Source organism: Choloepus didactylus, chromosome 4, assembly GCF_015220235.1.
Source record: "Choloepus didactylus isolate mChoDid1 chromosome 4, mChoDid1.pri, whole genome shotgun sequence".
NCBI classification, from domain to species: domain Eukaryota; kingdom Metazoa; phylum Chordata; class Mammalia; order Pilosa; family Megalonychidae; genus Choloepus; species Choloepus didactylus.
The window spans coordinates 66,871,857-66,892,801 of NC_051310.1; the positions used below are offsets into that span (position 1 = coordinate 66,871,857).

A 20,945-nucleotide genomic window follows, 5' to 3' on the forward strand; every position below is an offset into this window, starting at 1 on the left:
TACTATATCCATCAGAAATTAACAGACCATAGTCATTTCTGGGCATCCCCAGAACGTTAAATAGCTTATCTGTTCTTCTTGGATTATTGTTCCCCCTTCCTTAATTGCTCTCTACTGCTAGTTCCCCTACATTCTACATTATAAACCATTTGTTTTACATTTTTCAAAGTTCACATTAGTGGTAACATATAATATTTCTCTTTTTGTGCCTGGCTTATTTCGCTCAGCATTATGTCTTCAAGGTTCATCCATGTTGTCATATGTTTCACCAGATCGTTCCTTCTTACTGCCGCGTAGTATTCCATCGTGTGTATATACCACATTTTATTTATCCACTCATCTGTTGAAGGACATTTGGGTTGTTTCCATCTCTTGGCAATCGTGAATAATGCTGCTATGAACATTGGCGTGCAGATATCTGTTCGTGTCACTGCTTTCCGATCTTCCGGGTATATACCGAGAAGTGCAATCGCTGGATCGAATGGTAGCTCTATATCTAGTTTTCTAAGGAACTGCCAGACTGACTTCCAGAGTGGCTGAACCATTATACAGTCCCACCAACAATGAATAAGAGTTCCAATTTCTCCACATCCCCTCCAGCATTTGTAGTTTCCTGTTTGTTTAATGGCAGCCATTCTAACCGGTGTTAGATGGTATCTCATTGTGGTCTTAATTTGCATCTCTCTAATAGCTAGTGAAGCTGAACATTTTTTCATGTGTTTCTTGGCCATTTGTATTTCCTCTTCAGAGAACTGTCTTTTCATATCTTTTGCCCATTTTATAATTGGGCGGTCTGTACTATTGTCATTGAGTTGTAGGATTTTTTTTTATATGCAAGATACCAGTCTTTTGTTAGATACATGGTTTCCAAAAATTTTTTCCCATTGAGTTGGCTGCCTCTTTACCTTTTTGAGAAATTCCTTTGAGGTGCAGAAACTTCTAAGCTTGAGGAGTTCCCATTTATCTATTTTCTCTTTTGTTGCTTGTGCTTTGGGTGTAAAGTCTAGGAAGTGGCCACCTAATACAAGGTCTTGAAGATGTTTTCCTACATTATCTTCTAGGAGTTTTATGGTACTTTCTTTTATATTGAGATCTTTGGTCCATTTTGAGTTCATTTTTCTGTAGGGGGTGAGGTAGGGGTCCTCTTTCATTCTTTTGGATATGGATATCCAGCTCTCCCAGCCCCATTTGTTGAAAAGACCATTATGGCTCAGTTCAGTGACTTTGGGGGCCTTATCAAAGATCAGTTGGCCATAGATCTGAGGGTCTATCTCTGAATTCTCAATTCGATTCCATTGATCTATATGTCTATCTTTGTGCCAGTACCATGCTGTTTTGGCAACTGTGGCTTTATAATAAGCTTCAAAGTCAGGGAGTGTAAGTTCTCCCACTTCGTTTTTCTTTTTTAGAGTGTCTTTAGCAATTCAAGGCATCTTCCCTTTCCAAATAAATTTGATAACTAGCTTTTCCAAGTCTGCAAAGTAGGTTGTTGGAATTTTGATTGGCATTGCATTGAATCTGTAGATGAGTTTGGGTAGAATTGACATCTTAATGACATTTAGCCTTCCTATCCATGAACATGGAATATTTTTCCATCTTTTAAGGTCCCCTTCTATTTCTTTTAGTAGAGTTATGTAGTTTTGTTTATATAGGTCTTTTACATCTTTGGTTAAGTTTATTCCTAGGTAGTTGATTTTTTTAGTTGCTATTGAAAATGGTATCTTTTTCTTGAGTGTCTCTTCAGTTTGTTCATTTCTAGCATATAGAAACATTACTGACTTATGTGCATTAATCTTGTATCCCGCTACTTTGCTAAATTTGTTTATTAGCTCTAGTAGGTGTATCGTTGATTTCTCAGGGTTTTCTAGATATAAGATCATATATATCATCTGCAAAGAATGACAGTTTTACTTCTTCGTTTCCAATTTGGATGCCTTTTATTTCTTTGTCTTGCTGGATTGCCCTGGCTAGGACTTCCAGCACAATGTTGAATAACAGTGGTGACAGCAGGCATCCTTGTCTTGTTCCTGATCTTAGAGGGAAGGCTTTCAGTCTCTCACCATTGAGTACTATGCTGGCTGTGGGTTTTTCATATATGCTCTTCATCATGTTGAGGAAGTTTCCTTCAATTCCTACCTTTTGAAGTGTTTTTATCAAAAAGGGATGTTGGATTTTGTCAAATGCTTTTTCAGCATCTATTGAGATGATCAATTGATTTTTCCCTTTTGACTTGTTAATGTGTTGTAATACATTGATTGTTTTTCTTATGTTGAACCATCCTTGCATGCCTGGAATGAACCCCACTTGGTCATGGTGTATGATTTTTTTAATGTGTCTTTGGATTCGATTTGCAAGTATTTTGTTGAGGATTTTTGCATGTATATTCATTAGGGAGATTGGCCGGTAGTTTTCCTTTTTTGTAGCATCTTTGCCTGGTTTTGGTATTAGATATATGTTAGCTTCATAAAATGAGTTAGGTAGTGTTCCATTTTCTTCAATGTTTTGAAAGAGTTTGAGTAAGATTGGTGTCAGTTCTTTCTGGAAAGTTTGGTAGAATTCCCCTGTGAAGCCATCTGGCCCTGGGCATTTATTTGTGGGAAGATTTTTGATGACTGATTGGATCTCTTTGCTTGTCATGGGTTGGTTGAGGTCTTCTATTTCTTCTCTGGTCAGTCTAGGTTGTTCATATGTTTCCAGGAAATTGTCCATTTCCTCTACATTATCCCATTTGTTGCCATATAGTTGTTCATAATATCCTCTTGTAATTTTTTTAATTTCTTCAGGATCTGCAGTTGTGTCACCTTTTTCATTCATTATTTTGTTTATATGGGTCTTCTCTCTTTTTGATTTTGTCAGTCTAGCTAGGGGCTTGTCAATCTTGTTGATCTTCTGAAACAACCAACTTTTGGTGATATTTATCCTCTCTATTGTTTTTTTGTTCTCTATGTCATTTATTTCTGCTTTAATCCTTGTTATTTCTTTTCTTGTACTTGGTTTAGGATTGGTTTGCTGTTCATTTTCTAGCTTCTTCAGTTGATCCATTAGTTCTTTGATTTTGGCTCTTTCTTCCTTTTTAATATATGCGTTTAGTGCTATAAATTTCCCCCTTAGCACTGCTTTTGCTGCATCCCATAGGTTTTGGTATGTTGTGTTCTCATTTTCATTCATCTCTATATATTTAGCAATTTCTCTTGCTGTTTCTTCTTTAACCCAGTGATTGTTTAGGAGTGTGTTGTTTAACCTCCAGGTATTTGTGAATTTTCTAAGTCTCTGATGGTTATTGACTTCTAATTGTATTCCATTGTGGTCAGAGCATGTGCTTTGAATAATTTCAGTCTTTTTAAATGTATTGAGGCTTGTTTTATGTTCCAGCATATGATCTATTCTGGAGAAAGTTCCATGAGCACTAGAAAAGTATGTGTATCCTGGTGATTTGGGATGTAATGTCCTGTATATGTCTGTTAAATCTAATTCATTTATCAGATTGTTTAGGTTTTCAGTTTCCTTATTGGTCTTCTGTCTGGTTTATCTATCTATAGGAGAGAGTGATGTGTTGAAGTCTCCCACAATTATTGTGGAAACATCAATTGCTTCCTTTAGTTTTGCCAGTGTTTCTCTCATGTATTTTGTGGCACCTTGATTGGGTGCATAGACACTTACGATTGTTATTTCTTCTTGCTGAATTGCCCCTTTTATTAGTATGTAGTGGCCTTCTTTGTCTCTCAAAACCTCCCTGCATTTAAAGTCTATTTTATCTGAGATTAATATTGCTATACCTGCTTTGTTTTCGCTGTAGCTTGCATGAAATATTTTTTTCCATCCTTTCACTTCCAATTTCTCTGTGTCCCTGTGTCTAAGATGAGTCTCTTGTATGCAACATATTGATGGTTCATTTTTTTTGATCCATTCTGCAAATCTATATCTTTTATTTGGGGAGTTTAATCCATTTACATTCAACGTTAAATCCGTGAAGGCATTTCTTGAATCGGCCATCTTATCCTTTGGTTTATGTTTGCCATATTTTTCCCTCTCTCTATTAATATCCTTTATTGTACCCATACCGAATCTCTTTAGTACTGAACCTTTCTCCACGTCTCTCTGTCCTGTCTTTGTTTCTCTGTCTGTAGGGCTCCCTTTTGTATCTGCAGTAGGGCAGGTCTCTTGTTAGCAAATTCTCTCAGCATTTGTTTGTCTGTGAAAAATTCAAGCTCTCCCTCAAATTTGAAGGAGAGCTTTGCTGGATAAAGTGTTCTTGGTTGGAAATTTTTCTCACTCAGAATTTTAATTATATCGTGCCGCTGCCTTCTTGCCTCCATGGTGGCTGCTGAGTAGTCACTACTTAGTCTTATGCTGTTTCCTTTGTATGTGGTGAATTGCTTTTCTCTTGCTGCTTTCAGAACTTGCTCCTTCTCTTCCGTGTTTGACAATGTGATCAGCATATGTCTCGGAGTGGGTTTATTTGGATTTATTCTATTTGGAGTTCGCTGAGCATTTATGATTTGTGTATTTATGTTGTTTAGAAGATTTGGGAAGTTTTCCCCTACAATTTCTTTGAATACTCTTCCTACACCTTTACCCTTTTCTTCCCCTTCTGAAACACCAACGAGTCTTATATTCGGACGTTTTATATCATATATCATATCCCTGAGGTCCATTTCGATTTTTTCAGTTTTTTTTCCCCATTCTTTCTTTTATGCTTTCATTTTCCATTGTGTCATCTTCCAGGTCACTGATTTGTTGTTCATCTTCGTCTAGTCTTGTACTATGAGTGTCCAGAATCTTTTTAATTTGGTCAACAGATTCTTTAATTTCCATAAGATCATCTATTTTTTTAATTTAGTCTTGTAATGTCTTCTTTATGCTCTTCTAGGGTCTTCTTGATATCCTTTGTATCCCGTACTATGGTCTGATTGTTCATCTTTAGTTCTTTGAGTAGCTGCTCTAGGTGCTGTGTCTCTTCTGATCTTTTGATTTGGGTGCTTGGGCTTGGGTTATCCATATCGTCTGGTTTTTTCATATGCTTTATAATTTCATGTTGTTTTTGGCCTCTTGGCATTTGCTGAAGTTGATAGGTTTCTTTTAGGATTTGTAGAGCATTTGAAGTCCTTATCTCTAATTTATCAGATCTACAGCTTCGTAGAGTACACTTTCTCTAAGTAACCAGCAGGTGACGTCCACGAGCCACCTGTTCTCCACAAGCCATTTCTCCCCTGCTTTGCCTTTGTGGTGAGTGGGGTAGTGAGTCTTTTGGGGTCCAATTGGTGTACCAAGCTTGCGTGTGTAGTTGGTGTTGACCGCCCTGTATATGGGGTGTTTTTCTGGGCAGTCGGGGAGGGGAGGTGGCTCTAACAATCAAATCTCCCTGGTGATCATGGAGTTTTAAAGCTGCTGCAATAGTCTAATCCTTCAGTTCAGTCCTGCCGCAGTTTGTCTCTGCCACTGACCCACAAGTCTTTGGTATTGGCGTATGGCTCCTGAGACTTACGAGTGGGTCCCTCTTCCCAGGCCGTGCACCCCCAGGTCCTCTGTTGAGGGATGACTGTTCTATGTCACTGGTAAGTGCTGTCCCCACAAGGCAGTTCTGGGCTGCAGGGCTGTGTAGGGAGGCTCCCAGTCTGCTGAAATGATGGCTGAATGGGGCTTTGTTAATTCACACTGCTCCACCTTCCCAACTCTGGGACAATTAGCTGAGGTTGCAGGGAAGGCTAATGTCCACATCCAGTTTTTTGGTGTGTGTCTGTTTGAAGCACTTCTGTCACACTGGGTTGTCTGGGGCAGCTCTGGGGTATGGGGCTGGTGATGGGCAGGAGTGTTTCCTGTCCACCAGGATGATGTCTGTGAGCGGACACCTCCCTTTTCTTGGGAAGTTGTGCTGTTTAGTGAATTTTCTCAGCCATTGGATTATTGCCTTTTGTCTCAGAGCTCTCTTAGTTCTGCTCTTGTCTTCACCTGCCCAAATTACATGCCTCTGAGGCTTTCTGTATTGTGCTTCTTAGAGTAATTGTTTTAGAAAAAGAAAAAAGGATTTAAGAAAAAAAGAAAAGGGCCCTCCTCACAGATCTAATGGGTTATTGAAATGCTAAGAGACAAAGCAGTTAGGGCCATTAAGGAAAGGTCCACAGGGCAGAGAGATCAGCTTTTCTTTGGGATTTGCATATGAGCCTCAGGGCCTGAGCTCTGCCCTTCCCCTTTCTGTGTTCACCAGAACTCCAAGAATCCTCCCCTTTTGTTGTGGAGTTTTTCGTGCTTTCTTTTTTTCTATGCCTGTCTCCTCTCTGCTGGGCTGGCTGCTCTCAGCTTCTCTGGTGTCTGGTCTCAGTCTATCTATGGTTGGAGTTTGGATCAGTAGAAGGAGTTTCCAATAAGAGCTGCCAGTGTAGTTCTCCCTTCTCCTTCCCGGAGCTGACAGCCCCTCCTCCCATGGGACTGAGCCTGGCAGGGAGGGGTGGGGGTCCCCTGGCCACAAAAAGTTACAGATTTTGCTGATCTCAGCAGTTCCACGTTTTTATGATTGTTGTATGAAGTATGCCCAAAGTGAGATTGCTCTGTGGTGTCCAGTCCACACAGTTCCTGGCTTTCTACCTACTTTCCTGGAGGAGTAACTAAAACATACAGCTCACCAGTCCGCCGTCTTGCCCCGCCTCAGGAATAACTGGTTTTTTACCATCAGAACACAAATCATTTGTTGGCGTATGGGAACAAGTCTCCTTAGCTGTCTGATTTTTATACAGAGAGGGAGTTATAGTTCTTATTATCAGATTCCTTAGTAGAGATACTATTCTACAACACTGGTTTGACAGTTTGCACTTTTGCTGATTTTTAAATTGTATTAGTTACTTTTGATGTCTTTCTAGCAATTTCAGGCTTTTGCAAGGACCGTTTTGACTAGGTTCGTTTTGACTTCTTAATTTTAAAAACTGATAGGCCAGCACAATTACAATATTATTTCTTTTACATTTGCATTATTATTTCTTTTATTTAATTGCTTTGGAAGGCTTTACATTAAAGCAGAGGTGGAAGTCCGCATATTTTTAAACTGTAACTTTTCTTTTCATGTACAGATTTCTTTGTCTTTCTTGATACGCTTTGCTGTAGCTAGTTATACCATACATAAAGGCAAGCTGACTGCAGCTATAGCTCATTTGTTTTGTTCTTGTAATACATTTTTTACCTGGATATTACTTGAAGGTTAGTTTCCCATTTTCTGGTTATTTTGCCTTTTTACTTAATTGTGGCCACACACAGTTGCAATAGTATACTTTCCAAATTTAGACCAATTATTAAGAATAGTTTTTAAGGGAGATGTAACTGGCGTATTTTGAGAGTTTCCCATGGCTGAGCAATAGCCAAAGAAATTATAAAGACAGAACATAGTGGGCGCTGTTTAAATGTAACTGGTTTTTAATACAAACGCAAACTGTGCAAACTGCACAAAATTTAAAAGGAGAACTACAAATCTAGGGTTATGGTTATTGGGGCTCAAACCCACTGAGTTTGCGTGCATGACCCTTGGATCAACTGAGTTAGCTTTACTACACAATAGACTAATGGAAACAAAAGAAAGCAAAGTGAACACAATAAACAAAAAATTACACACTTACCCAGCACAGGGAAAGTTTGAATTGCAAAGCTACCTAAATTCAGATGCATTTGGTATTTGTCTATGGCAGGCGCTTCCACCTGGACTTCCCAGTCCTGGTACTTGAGGAAAAATTTCTGGGCAGCTGGTTAAGCATAATGGGACAAACAAGATTGCTAGCTACTGCCGCTTCGCGCAGACAGCGTTGTAAAACAGGCGCGGCACCTTTAGAAAGGGGAGGTGGCGGTGGTGGCGTTCAAGGAGGAAGGGGAGGGAGTGAGGCTATAGTCATTTCCCTGCCGCCTTTATCAGCTGGCGGTATGGGAGCTGAGGGCTTGGGAGGCAGAAGACATTCATTGGAGAGAGCGACGGTTTCTTCTTTAGGGACCTTAGTTTCAGAACTCTCAGTCTCGGCGATATGAAGAGGGGCCAGGGCAGTGTGAACAAGAGCCCATGTAGTAAATGTTTTAGAGGAAACTTTCTGTCCTTGCTTAAAGTGGCGCTTTAAATTTTGTACAATGCGCTCCCACACATCTAAGTCTAATGTGCCTTCCTTGGGAAACCAAGGGTTGTGTTGAACAACATCTTGCAATAAAGAGTACAAATTGTCTTCTGAAACAGAAGCTTCACTAGCCTGCAGCAGCCGTTGTAAAATTAAAACATACCAGTGCTGGGGAACACAGAGACTGACCCATATCGTTGAGTGGCTGAAACTACTGAACCACTGTGAGACAACTCGCTTGTACTTACTGCATAGCTTCCAAACGTCATGGTCAGGACTGGAATTCCTCACACGGGGCACCAATTGTGAAAGAAGGGAGCCAACTCCATCTCTGTGTTCCTGCAAAAGAAACTTTTTTTTACCCATTCCTGCAGGTTTTTATAGCATACAAGGTAGTCTCCCACGTGACTGTTTTTGGGTTTTTCAGGGAGGGAGCATTTTTTCTAAAGGCATAAAATCATGATTGCATGTCTTTGATCTCAAGGGACAATCTGTTTGAGGCTGGATGGGAGGCAGGAGCAGGAGACAGGAGCATGGAAGGAGCCCGGGCGTCTTTATCCTTATCTAAATTGCCTGCCTTCAGGCACACAATGCTTGGAAAGAGGCCTCTTTCTATAACCTATCAAGCCAGGGAACCTTCTGTGTCTCCACAAATGTGCATTCATTTTAGCTTATATGAATGGAAGGTTTCATAGCCCATCGTTTATTCCGTTTGTCATTCATCATTGTGTTTTTTAAGTTGTGTCCATGGTGCTTTCGACTGCTGGTTTCTCTCCTCGTTTTACTTCCTCATTTTCCTAATCATGGACATCCCTGCACAGATTCCCTTGTGGGCCTGAGCCAGAGCTCTGAGGGGCAGTGCCCTTGGAGGAGATTGCTGGACCTTTCCTGTAACTCATTTGCACTGGGTTGCTATCCAGTCTGACCGTGGAGTCTGCCCATCTGCCAGCAGTGCTGAAGTTATGTGCCTCTAGCCCCACTTTTCTTTTGACATATGGCGTTATTTATTTCTGTACCAAATTATTGCGAGCTTACCTGGCAGATGTTGTTCTAGGCATTTGGGGTATACCAGTGAACAAAATCAGTTGAGAAAGGGGAACAGAATTCCTTTCTTGCAACTTATATTCTAGCTTCCTAATATTTCCCAGTTTTTATATTTTTCTGAACATGACTGTATCTCTTCCTAGGATCAGCCATTTGGGTTTCTTCTAGTGATTTCCCTGTTTTTCTGTTGGATATTTCTTATAGAATGCAGCAGTTTGTTAAATAGATGTTAGTTCCTTGTTGGTTTTAGTTATTACAGATATTTTATTTCATTTGGATATTCATTTTTAAAGTAACTTTGTGTGTGGTCTTGTTTGAAGAGAGTCTAAATTTTGTTATAATTGTATCTATTAATTTTTTTACATTGTGTTTTTTTTTGGAGTTTTATTTAAGAAGTACTCTCTCACATCCATACCATGTATATTCTGAATACAACGTAGTCTCTTTCACAGATCTAGATGTATATTTCTAGTTTTGTCATTTAGAAAATAATGAATTTAGTAGAGAGCCTGATACAATAGGATGTGTTTAAACTTCAAGGTTAAGGTTAGTTCTCTCATCTCTTCGCTTGCTATGTATGAATTCATGGCAGTGCTCTTGACTGAACCTTAAGTTGTCAATAGCCTTGTCATGGCTTTCAGCTTTCTTTTGTATTCCAACACTATGAATTACGCTCTGTACTCTTGTCAGTGGTAGTGCCCTGTGTTACTGTGATTCTCAGTTGGCAATAGGGTAGGGAATTGTAGTGAGTTTAAATTTGGGGAATTCAGAGTTGACCAAGGTGGCAGTACCACATAAGTTGTTTTTGGGGGCCAATGTTTTGACAAGTTTGCAGTGGTAGGGGCAAGCCCTCTCAGTGGGAAACTTCCAAAAGCTGTCACAAGGGAGTCACCTAGAGGAAAAGCAGGCCAAGGGGAAAACTCTCAAACTCTTTGGGGAGAGAGGAAAGGAAGGGGGTTGGTACTTACATGTCTAGGTTGTGGCACAGTCAATATGGCAGGGGACCTCAGGGGAAGAGAGGTCAGAGGAGACTTATAAGTGTAGGGTCTTATCAATTGAGAACAGAGGCTGGGCAAATGAAAAGCAGGTATATGCAAAGCAGGTTGACTCTGAGTGGAAAAATTGCTTATTTGGACTCTTTAAAAAATAATTGGATTTGTAAAATTTGAGTTTGGCACCTGTGTGCTTTTTAATGGACCCAGACTACCATGAAGAAGTAAACAATACACAGAACCAATAAACAGAGGCCATTTTTGGCTCATTTATGTAACAATTATATAGGCTTAAAAAGAGATTTTTGAATCACACTCCCATTCCACACCTTCCTTTCCCTCCATCATCATGCCAGCAACCTGGGAATCACTGGATAAAAGAATTAGTGTGAGATTCAAGTAGATAAATATCAAAGACTAAGTTTCTTAGCTGTGAAACAGAGTAGGAAATTGATGAAATATTATTTTGGAAATCATACGTTTGAAAGAAGTAGTTGAGTGATATATTGATTTCTTTATTAAAGGGTCACTGGGGCCATTCATTACAACATAAATCACTGCTACTGTTACAATTATGTTTCATGTAATTTTTCTTTTTCATCATCAGACATTCAACATGTGCGCTGTAACTTGATGTTTCTGTTTTTGGAATGAGCATTGACAAAGAGACTTGACTTGTGAGTGTTGAATTTTAAAAAGCAATTTTACAGGTTTTATTTTTAATTCTCCAGATGATGGTGTTGATGGTCAAAGTGGAACAAAAAAAGAAGATCTGAATGACAAAGAGAAAAAGGATGAAGAAGAAACTCCTGTGCCTACATGTAGGGCCAAATCAATCTTGGAGAGCTGGGTATGGGGCAAGCAACCAGGTATTATGATCTGAGATTCTGGTACTTTGGAAAGCTTGGTCTGGTATTCCTTTTCTAGATATTACAGATGGGCTTTTTATAGTCATTTATTCTGTTTATCTAGTTTAGTAAAACTCATCCTTTTTCTTTATGTCCTATTTATCTTGTATAGTTCAGCTTTTTTAATTTATTAGATTCATTTTTGTTTCACATTTTTTAATACACAAGGAATAAATAAATATTTTCTTATATATATCATGAATTATAAAGTGGATATTCCACTTGGCTGTTATTGGGGAAATATAATTAAAGACAAAATCGCTTGCCAACCCGGAAAACTTCTGTACAAAAGTAGAAGAGAAGAAAAAGCAGTTTTATTATTGGCTAAGCAGTAAAGCAGAAAGTTAATGCTCATCACAGGCAATCTGCTAATGAGATTGCAAAGACAGAAATTTTACCCTTTTTTATAGCTAGGCAGATACAATTCTCATTACATACGTTTCTCAAGATAAACAATAACTAGTTCTCAGGAGGACTTGACAGTACCATTTGCCTCACATAGTTCATCCTAAATTAACCTGGTAATTGGAGTGGCCTTCTCTGTTTGTTAATTGCCTTTATCCAAAGGAAAATAAATTTTTTGTATCTTTATAACAGGAAGTAGAAGTTAGGCTCCTTATTCTCCCATGGAAAATGAGAGATAGGATTGCTATCTTCCTGGATCATTACATTTCAAAGAGATGGCTCTCAGGTCCTTGAGGGAAAAAATATCCTACTTTGTAAAACTGGCCAGAGACTTATTTAGTTTTTCAAAAGATTTACGTACAGTTTAAAGGGGCAGAGAAAGAATTTATAGCTGCAAGTTTTCTGAAGTAAATGTTCTGAGAAAAGGGGGGTGGGGGTGGAGGGTGAGAGGGTGGGTTGTGTCTGTGGTGGGGTTGAAGAGGAGGGAGAGGAGGTGGGGGGTGTGTGTGTGTGGTGGTAGTGGTGTTTTGTTCACATTACCTGGTATGGCTTGATGTAGATCAAGAGAGAGAGGCTGGAAGGATTTCAGAGTTATTGTACAGGCATACCTTGTTTTATTTTGCTTTGCTTCATCGTGTTTCGCAGATACTGTGTTTTTTTACAAATTGAAGGTTTGTGGCACCCTTGCGTTGAGCCAGTCTGTCAGTGCCATTTTTCCAGCAGCTTGTGCTCACTTCATGTCTCTGTGTCACATTTTGGTATTTCTTGCAAAATTTCAAACTTTTTCAATATTATTATAACTGTTATGGTGATCTGTGATCACTGATCCTCGATGTTACTATTGTAATTGTTTTGAGGATTCATGAACCATGCCCGTAATTAGATGGCGAACTTAATTGAGAAATGTGTGTGTTCTGACTGCTCCACTGATTGGCTGTTCCCCCATCTCTCTCCTTCTCCTGTGCCTCCCTATTACCTGAGACACAGTGATATGGAAATTATGTCAATTAATAACCCTACAATGGCCTCTAAGCGTTCAAGTGAAAGGAAGAGTCCCATGTCTCATTTTAAATCAAAAGCTAGAAATGATTAAGCTTAGTGAGGAAGGCATGTTGAAAGCCAAGGTGGGTCAAAAGCTAGCAGAGTTATCAAAGTTGTGAATGCATGGTAAAGTTCTTGAAGTAATGAAAAGTGCTACTCTAGTGAACACATGAATGATAAGAAAGCAGAAACAGCCTTATTGCTGATGAGGAAAAAAGTTTTACTGGTCTGGGTAGAAGATCAAATCAGCCACAACATTCCCTTAAACCAAAGCCTAATCTGGCACAAGGACCTAACTCTTCAGTTCTGTAAAAGCTGAGAGAGATGAGGAAGCTGCAGAAGAAAATTACGAAGCTAGTAGAGGTTGATTCATGAGGTTTAAGGAAAGAAGCCGTCTCTATAACATAAAAGTGCAAGGTGAAGCAACAAGTGTTGCAGCAAGTTATCCAGAAGATCTATCTAAGATAATTGATGAAGGTGGCTACACTCAACAGATTTTCAGCATAAACAGAACAGCCTTCTGTTGGAAAAATAGGCCATCCAGGACTTTAATAGCTAGAGAGAAGTCAATGTATAGTTTCAAAGAACAGGCTGACTCTCTTGTTAGAAGTTATTGGAGCTGATGACTTTAAGTTGAAGCCAGTGCTCATTTACCATTCCAAAAGTCTTAGGGCCCTAAGTCTACTCTGTCTGTGCTCTATAAATGGAACAACAAAGCCTGGATGATAGCACGTCTGTTTACAACATGGTTTTCTCAATATTTTAAGCCTACTGTTGAGACCTACTGTTTAGAGAAAAAGATTCCTTTCAAAATATTAACTGCCCATTGATAATGTACCTGGTCATGCAAGAGCTCTGATGGAGATGTACAATGAAATTAATGTTGTATTCATGCTTGCTAACACAATGTCCATTCTGCAACTGATGGATTAAGGAGTAATTTTGGCTTTTAAGACTTAGTATTGTAAAAATACATGTTGTGAGGCTAAGGCTGCCATGGCTAGTAATTCCTCTAATAGGTTTGAGGAAAGTCAGTTGAAAACCTTTTGGAAAAGAGTCACCATTCTAGATACCATTAAAAACATTCTTGATTCATGCAAGAACGTCAAAATATCAACATAAACGAGAGTTTGGAAGAAGTTGATTCCAGCCCTCATGGATGACCCTCAAGACTTCAGTGGAGGAAGTAACTGCAGATGTGGTAGAAATAGCAGGATAATTAGAATTTGAGTGGAGCTTGAAGATGGGACTGAATTGCTGCAATCTCATGATAAAACTTTAACAGACGAGGAGTTGCTCCTTATGGATGAGCAAAGAAAGTGTTTTCTTGAGATCGAGTGTGTTCCTGGTGAAGATGCTGTGAACATTGTTGAAAAGACGAGAGAGGATTTAGAATATTACATAATCCTTAGTTGGCAGGATTTAAGAGGATTGGCTCCAGTTATGAAAGAAGTTCTGCCGTGACTAAAATGCTTTCAAACAGCATTGCAACAGAGAAATCTTTCATGAAAGGAAGAGTTAATCAATGTGGCAAACTTCATTGTTTACTTTAAGAAATTGCCATGGCTACCCCAACCTTCAGCCACTACCACCCTCATTAGTCAGCAGCCATCAGCATCGAGTCAAGACCCTCCATCACCATAAAGATTATAATTTGCTGAAGGCTCAGATGATGTTTAGCCTTTTTTAGCATTGAAGTATTTTAAAATCAATGTGTATACACTGCTTTTTTTTAAAGACATAATGCTGTTGCACATGTAACAGACTACAGTATAGTGTAAACATAACTTTTATATGCACTGGGAAACCAAAAAATTTATGTGGCTTGCTTTATTGTGATACCTGCTTTATTGCAGTGGTCTGGAACTGAACCCATAATATCTGCAAGGTATGCCTGTATTAATACTTTGAGTCCCAAATCACTGATTTATCATAACATTTTATGCGTTTGTCTTTTATCCTGTAGCAAGTAAAAGGTAGAGTTACAAAACAGCAATACAGCGGTACTGGCTTTTATATTTAGCCATGCCATTACTAGAACCGGAGATCTGTATTTCTTCTTGTGGTTTCTATGTGTTGCATATTGTCCTTTCCTTTCAACCTGCAGAACTGCCTTTAGCATCTCTTATAGAACCAGTCTACTGGTGACACACTCCCTTGGAGCTTTTGTTTATCTGGGAATGTATTAATTTCTCCTTCATTTTCTCTTTTTAAATTCAGTTTTTCTGAGATACATGGTATACAATAAACTGTTCTCTGTACCATCGTATAGTTGTGCATTCATCACCCCAATATATTTTTGAACATTTTCCTTATACCAGAAAGAATAAAAATAGGAATTTAAAAAAAAGTATAAAAGAACACCCAAATCATCCCCCCCATCACACCTTATTTTTCATTTACTTTTTGTCCCCATTTTTCTACTCATCTGTCCATACACTTGATAAAGGGAGTGTGATCCATAAGGTTTTTACAATCACAGTCACTCCATGTAAGCTACATGGTTACACGATACACTAAAACCTAAAAAGGGATATCTATATAGTGCATAAGAATGCCCACCAGAGTGACTTCTTAACTCCATTTGAAATTGCTTAGCCACTGAAACTTTATTATGTTTCATTTCACTTCTCCCTTTTGGTCAAGAAGATGTTCTCAATGCCACGATCCTGGGTCCAGGCTCATCCGTGAGAGTCATATCCTGCATCGCCAGGGAGATTTACACCCTTGGGAGTCAGGCCCACGTAGAGGGGAGGGCAGTGAGCTCACCCGCCAAGTTGGCTTAGCTAGAGAGAGAGGCCACATCTGAGCAACAAAGAGGCACTTGGGGAGACTCACGAGTAGGCTTAGTCTCTCCTCTGCTATAATCAGCTTCATAAGGGCAAGCCCCAAGATAGAGGGCTTGGCATACCAAACTGTCAGTACCCAATGTTTGCGAGAACACCAGCAACAACCCAGCTGGGGAAGTCCAACATTTCTATATTTCCCCCCAGCTCCTCAGGGGTCCCTGCATATGTATTTTTATTCTCTGCCCAGATTGCTTTGGGATGTGTTGCTGTTTCACACTAACCTGTGCAAACAAAAGTTCCATGTAATTGTGGTGTTTGAATAAACTGTATGAGTTAAACTATTTAGTGTACTACAGAAAACATAGATCCTGCACCAGATAAACATCTCTTCCCTGGTCTCACACAGAAGTTGAAGTTTTAAAACACAGTCAATATTTGTCCTTTACCCTTTGGCCTGATTTGCCTTAGTAGTAACCAGATTTGCTTCATTCATATGTCTAGTTGAAGTCTGGGCTCTGTTTCAGCTTTTATAACAGTTGCTGTATGTGCTAATACTGATGTTCATAGCTGCTGAGCTCTAGCTCTGAGTTTCAGGTGTCACACAGATACCCAACGTTCCCGAGACCGACCAAATTATACACAAAGGGATCAGCATCTCGGAATTGGAAGATAGCCATTACAATTCAGGAATAGATGTGACTGCTGTAAGAGCTTACAATCTAGGGACCATTACAATAAGTGTTCCCCTCACAATCTCTGCTCTAAGAGTAAATTCTGAGTTTACACATTGTAGTTAGTTCATATTGGTGAGGCATTATAATGCTCATCTTTTTGTTTCTGGGAACTTCACTCAAAATGCTGTCTACAGGATCCATTCACCTCCTTGCATGTCTCACAGCTTCACTCCTCGCAGTTGCTCAATATTCCATTCCATGCATACACCACAGTTCACTATTCTTTTCATCAGTCGGTGTACCCTTAGGCCACCTTCACCTGTTGCGGGTCATGAATACTGCTTCCATAAACACTGGTGTGCAAATGTCCATTCATGTCCCTGCTCTCAGATCTTCCAAATATATACCCCATAATGAGGTTGCAGGACCTGATGACACCCACATACTTAGCTTCTTGTGGAACCACCACACTGTCCTCCAGGTAGGCTACACCATTCTCCCTTACCACCAACAGTAAATAGGTATATCCTTCTCTCCATTTTTTCTTCAGCACTTTTATCCCTATTTATATATATATTTATATTTTATTAAATTCAGTTTTATTGAAATACATTCACACACCCTACAATCATCCATGGTATACAATCCACTGTCCACAGTATGATAACATAGTTATGCGTTCATCACCACAATCTATCTCTGAACCTTTTCCTTACATTAGAAAGAACCAGAACAAGAATAAAAAATAAAAGTGAAAAAAGAACACCCAAATCATCCCCCCATCCCATCCCATTTGTCCTTTAGTTTTTATCCCAATTTTTCTACTCATCCATACACTAGGTAAAGGGGGTGTGATCCACAAGGTCTTCACAATCACACTGTCACCCCTTGTAATCTACATTGTTATATAATTGTCTTCAGGAGTCCAGACTGCTGGGTTGGAGTTTGGTAGTTTCAGGTATTTACTTCTAGCTATTCCAATACATTAAAGCCTAAGAGGTGTTATCTCTTATAACGTCCACCAGAGTGACCTCTCGACTCCATTTGAAATCTCTCAGCCACTGAAACTATTTTGTCTCATTTTGCATCCCCCTTTTGGTCAAGAAGATACTCTCAGTCCCACGATGCCGGGTCCACATTCATCCCCGGGAGTCATATTCTGCATTGCCAGGGAGATGTACAACCCTGGGAGTTGGGTCCCACATAGTGGGGAGGGCAGCGAGTTCACCTGTCGAGATGGCTCAGTTAGAGAGAGAGGGCCACATCTGAGCAACAAAGAGGTACTCAGGGGGAGACTCTTAGGCACAATTACGTGCAAGTTTAGACTCTCCTTTGCAGTAACGAGCTTCACAAGGGCAAGTCCCATGATCAAGGGCTCAGCACATCAAACCACCAGTCCCAGTGTCTGTGACAACGTCAATACCAGTCCAGGTGAGGATGTCCAACACATCCGTACCTTCCCCCAGATCCTCGGGGCTGGGGAGGGGGAGGCTGCAAATATATTTTTTATTATCTGCCCAAATTACTCTGGGATGTGTCACTATTTCACTCCAGCCTATACTAACCTACCGTATCTCACTTCCTATTCAAAGTTCCATGCAATTGTGGTGTTTGAACAAATCGACTGTAGAGTTGTACCGTTTAGAAAATTTAGATCCTGTACCAAATAGATATCTCTTTCCTTGGTCTCATATGAAAGTTGAAGTTTTAAAACACAATCAGTTTCAACCTTTACCCTTTGGCCTGGCTTGCCCTGGTCTTAACCAGACCTGCTTCATTCATATGACTAATTGAAGTCTGGACCACACTGTCCTCCAGGTAGGCTACACCATTCTGCCTCACTACCAACAGTAAATAGGTATATCCTTCTCTCCATTTTTTCTTCAGCACTTTTATCCCTATTTATATTTTTTCCTACAATTTCATAGAGATACAGTCACATGCCATAAAATCATCCATAGTGTACAATCAGTTGTTCATGGTATCCTCATATAGTTGTGCATTTATCACCACAATCAGCACTTGAACATATTGATTACCAAGAAAAAATTAAAAAAAAAATAATTAAAAAGATAATAAAAAGAAAAAATATCATAAAAAGAAAAATAAAATATTCTCTCATTTTTGAAAGACTTTTTCTGGTTGGCTGTTTTTTTCTTTCAGCTCTTTAAGTATGTTATCTTCCTGCTTTCTTGACTCCATGGTTTCTGATGAGAAATCAGCACTTATTCTTACTGAGGCTCTGTTGTATGTTAACATGTTGCTTTTCTTTCGTGGCTTTCAGAATTCTCTTTTTCTTTGGCATTCAACAGTTTGTTTACAGTGTGCTGTGGCATGGCCTGTTTGGGTTTATCCTGTTTTGAGTTCGTTGACCATTTTGGATGCCCATTTCATGTCTTTTGTAAATTTGGGAAATTTTCAGCTATTATTTCTTTGAATATTCTTTCTGCCCCTTTTTCTCTTTCTTCTTCTCAGACTCCCACAGTGTGTATATTGGTGTGCTTGATGGTGGCCCACAGGTTCCTCAGGCTCTGTTCATATTTCTTCATTCTTCTTTCTGCTCCTCAGAGTCGATTTCAGTTGTGTTATCTTCAAGTTTGCTGATTCTTTCTTTACCCTCTTCAATCTTCTGTTGAACCCCTCTAGGGAATTTTTAATTTTTAAATTGCTTTTCCCTCTGGATTTCTAGGTCTCTATATTTCATCTTAGAGGTTTTCCTCAGATGTGTGTTCTGTTTGGAGACCAGAAAGACCAGAAAGCTGATGGCAGTCCTGAATATATGGAGTGGGTTTTGGCTGTAGAGTCTCTGATGTTATCTTAAAGTGTTCACCCTTGAATTGTTCAGATTTCCCACTGAAGACTTCTTGTCACCTGCTTTGTGGGTGAAGGCTAGGCTGTGAACATTAAGAAAAACTTTCTGGGTGACAGGTGGAGATGGGGAACAAGGCTCTGTTACGGGCATGTATTCACTTCACCCCCCGTGTTTTGCATAGCGTTGCTATACCTGGCTAGGCCTGATGTCTTGTCAGTCCTTGTGCCTTGTCTTTTACTCTTTGCAGAAGTGAAACCTTCCATTTTCTGCAGAGGTTGGGCTGTGGTGAGCGGGGATGGGCTCTGGGTTCCACTGATGTTTGAGACAGCCTTTTCCATTCCTTCTCCTATCTTGCCTATTTATTTCATCCCTCCTTTGAGAGCTAACTGGCAGGGTAAGTACCTGTGTCATTCAGGGGATTTGTGGTATAAATTAATTCTCAGATTTTCCTCTGACCTAGTTTTCACTTTTCTTGGATTCCCTTTAGCTACTTCTCTACCTTTTGCAAAATGTTACTGCTCTTGTCTCCCTATCAATTTTTTTTCCTTGCAAGTGTATACCTCTTTATACAAAACCCTCTTATTCTCATTTCAGTGGAATTTTTCAAGGAGGGAAGGTGGATGATGTGTTCAGTCTGCCCTCTTCACGCAGAAATGTGATATCCCCTTTTTAGATTTCCCTTTTTACCTTGGGTTTCAGGAAGATTGTAAACACACTTAAAATGAAATTGTGTCAGGTAAACCCTATAGTTTATCTGTTTTTTGTCTTGTTCCTGAGGTTTTTATTTTGTTTACCAATGTCTTGACCAGTTATATGCATGTTTTGTTTGAAATTGCTTCCAGTCCCTTGAGTAAAGAATTGAGGGTTAGCAAAAACTCAATAAATGAGTGAAATTAATTTTCCTTTTGTAACCTTGTTCCTCATATGCACTTATAACCCTTTCTCATTGTCCTTTTTTTGGGATTTCTCAATTGTGTACATTTTGTTTATTATTCATCCACTTCTTTCAAGGTGTCTGAGTGCCTTGGTTCCCTACATTAAATTACTGATGGACTTGGCAGTCAGGAGTGTGTCAATACAAGCAGAAGTGGAACCTCAAGAAGAATGCATGGGTGCTCAAAGGAAGAGATACTCTCTTTGAACTTCTGCTTATCTTGGGACTTTGTTGTCAAAGTACAGGGGAGACGTAGTCTAATTATTTAAAAGTGGAAAACACAGTGACTCATACGAAAGGGTAAAGCTTTTCCTTGAGTGACTTCGGACAAGTTACTTAACTACTCTGTGCCTCAGTTTACTCATAAATACTTCCCAATGGTTGATGTGACAATTCTTGAACTAATGCATGTAAAGTGTTTAAAATTGTTTGGCGCGTATTAAGCCCTTGAGTGGTACCTATCATTCTAAGCCATTTTATGAACATTACAAGTCAGGTCCACAATATTGAGAGGTTTGCATGTTTTCTGTCTTGTTTCCTAGATGTGAATGAACTGAAGGAATGTCTTTCTGTGCTGGTTAAAGAACAGCAAACTCTGGCCATCCAGTCAGCCACAACCACTCTTTCAGCCACGAGACTCAAGCAGAGGCTGATTATTTTGGAACGATACTTCATTGCCTTGAATAGAACTGTTTTTCAGGAGAATGTCAAGGTTAAGTGGAAAAGCAGCAGTATTTCTCTACCTCCTGTGGACAAAAAAAGGTAATAAGATAATGAAAGAAAAAGAATTCTTATGCTAGCTAATTATACAGTTGAGCCTGTGTACTGCATATCTTTTATAGGGTCAGTTTGTTTAAGGTACTTCTTTAAGGCACAGCATGTATTAGGAAAGGTTTTCGATATAGTCCTTCCTTTCCATCTAGTGAAATCCTGTCCTTTCTCTCTGTCTCGTTCATTTCTTAGAGTAATTTTGGGTTTACTGAAGTATCAAAAATAAAATACAGTATTCCCAAATACCACCCCACCACCAACACCTTGCATTGGTGTGGAACACCTGTTACAATTGATGATAGCACACTTTCACAATGACACCATTAATAAAGGTCCATGGTGTAACCCAGGGTTCACCGTTTGTGTAGTGTAGTTCAGTGGATTTTAAAAAAAATTTTTTTTCAGTTACCATAAGTACAATAGAACATTTCCTCATTTAATAATATTCAGATGTATGTTTTACTGCTGTTAATTGTGTTCCACAATGTTGTGCC

The 20,945-nt window shown here is 39.4% G+C and overlaps 1 protein-coding gene across 1 annotated transcript in view; it reads left to right on the top strand.

The window, feature by feature from the left end:
* Positions 1–20,945, top strand: part of HERC2 (HECT and RLD domain containing E3 ubiquitin protein ligase 2) — a 299,399-nt gene that overhangs the window by 54,603 nt on the left and 223,851 nt on the right. The window contains exons 4-5 of the mRNA XM_037832807.1: positions 10,849–10,986; positions 20,223–20,442. Coding sequence (XP_037688735.1) covers positions 10,849–10,986; positions 20,223–20,442 — 358 coding nt within the window. The remainder of the gene's footprint in view (positions 1–10,848; positions 10,987–20,222; positions 20,443–20,945) is intronic.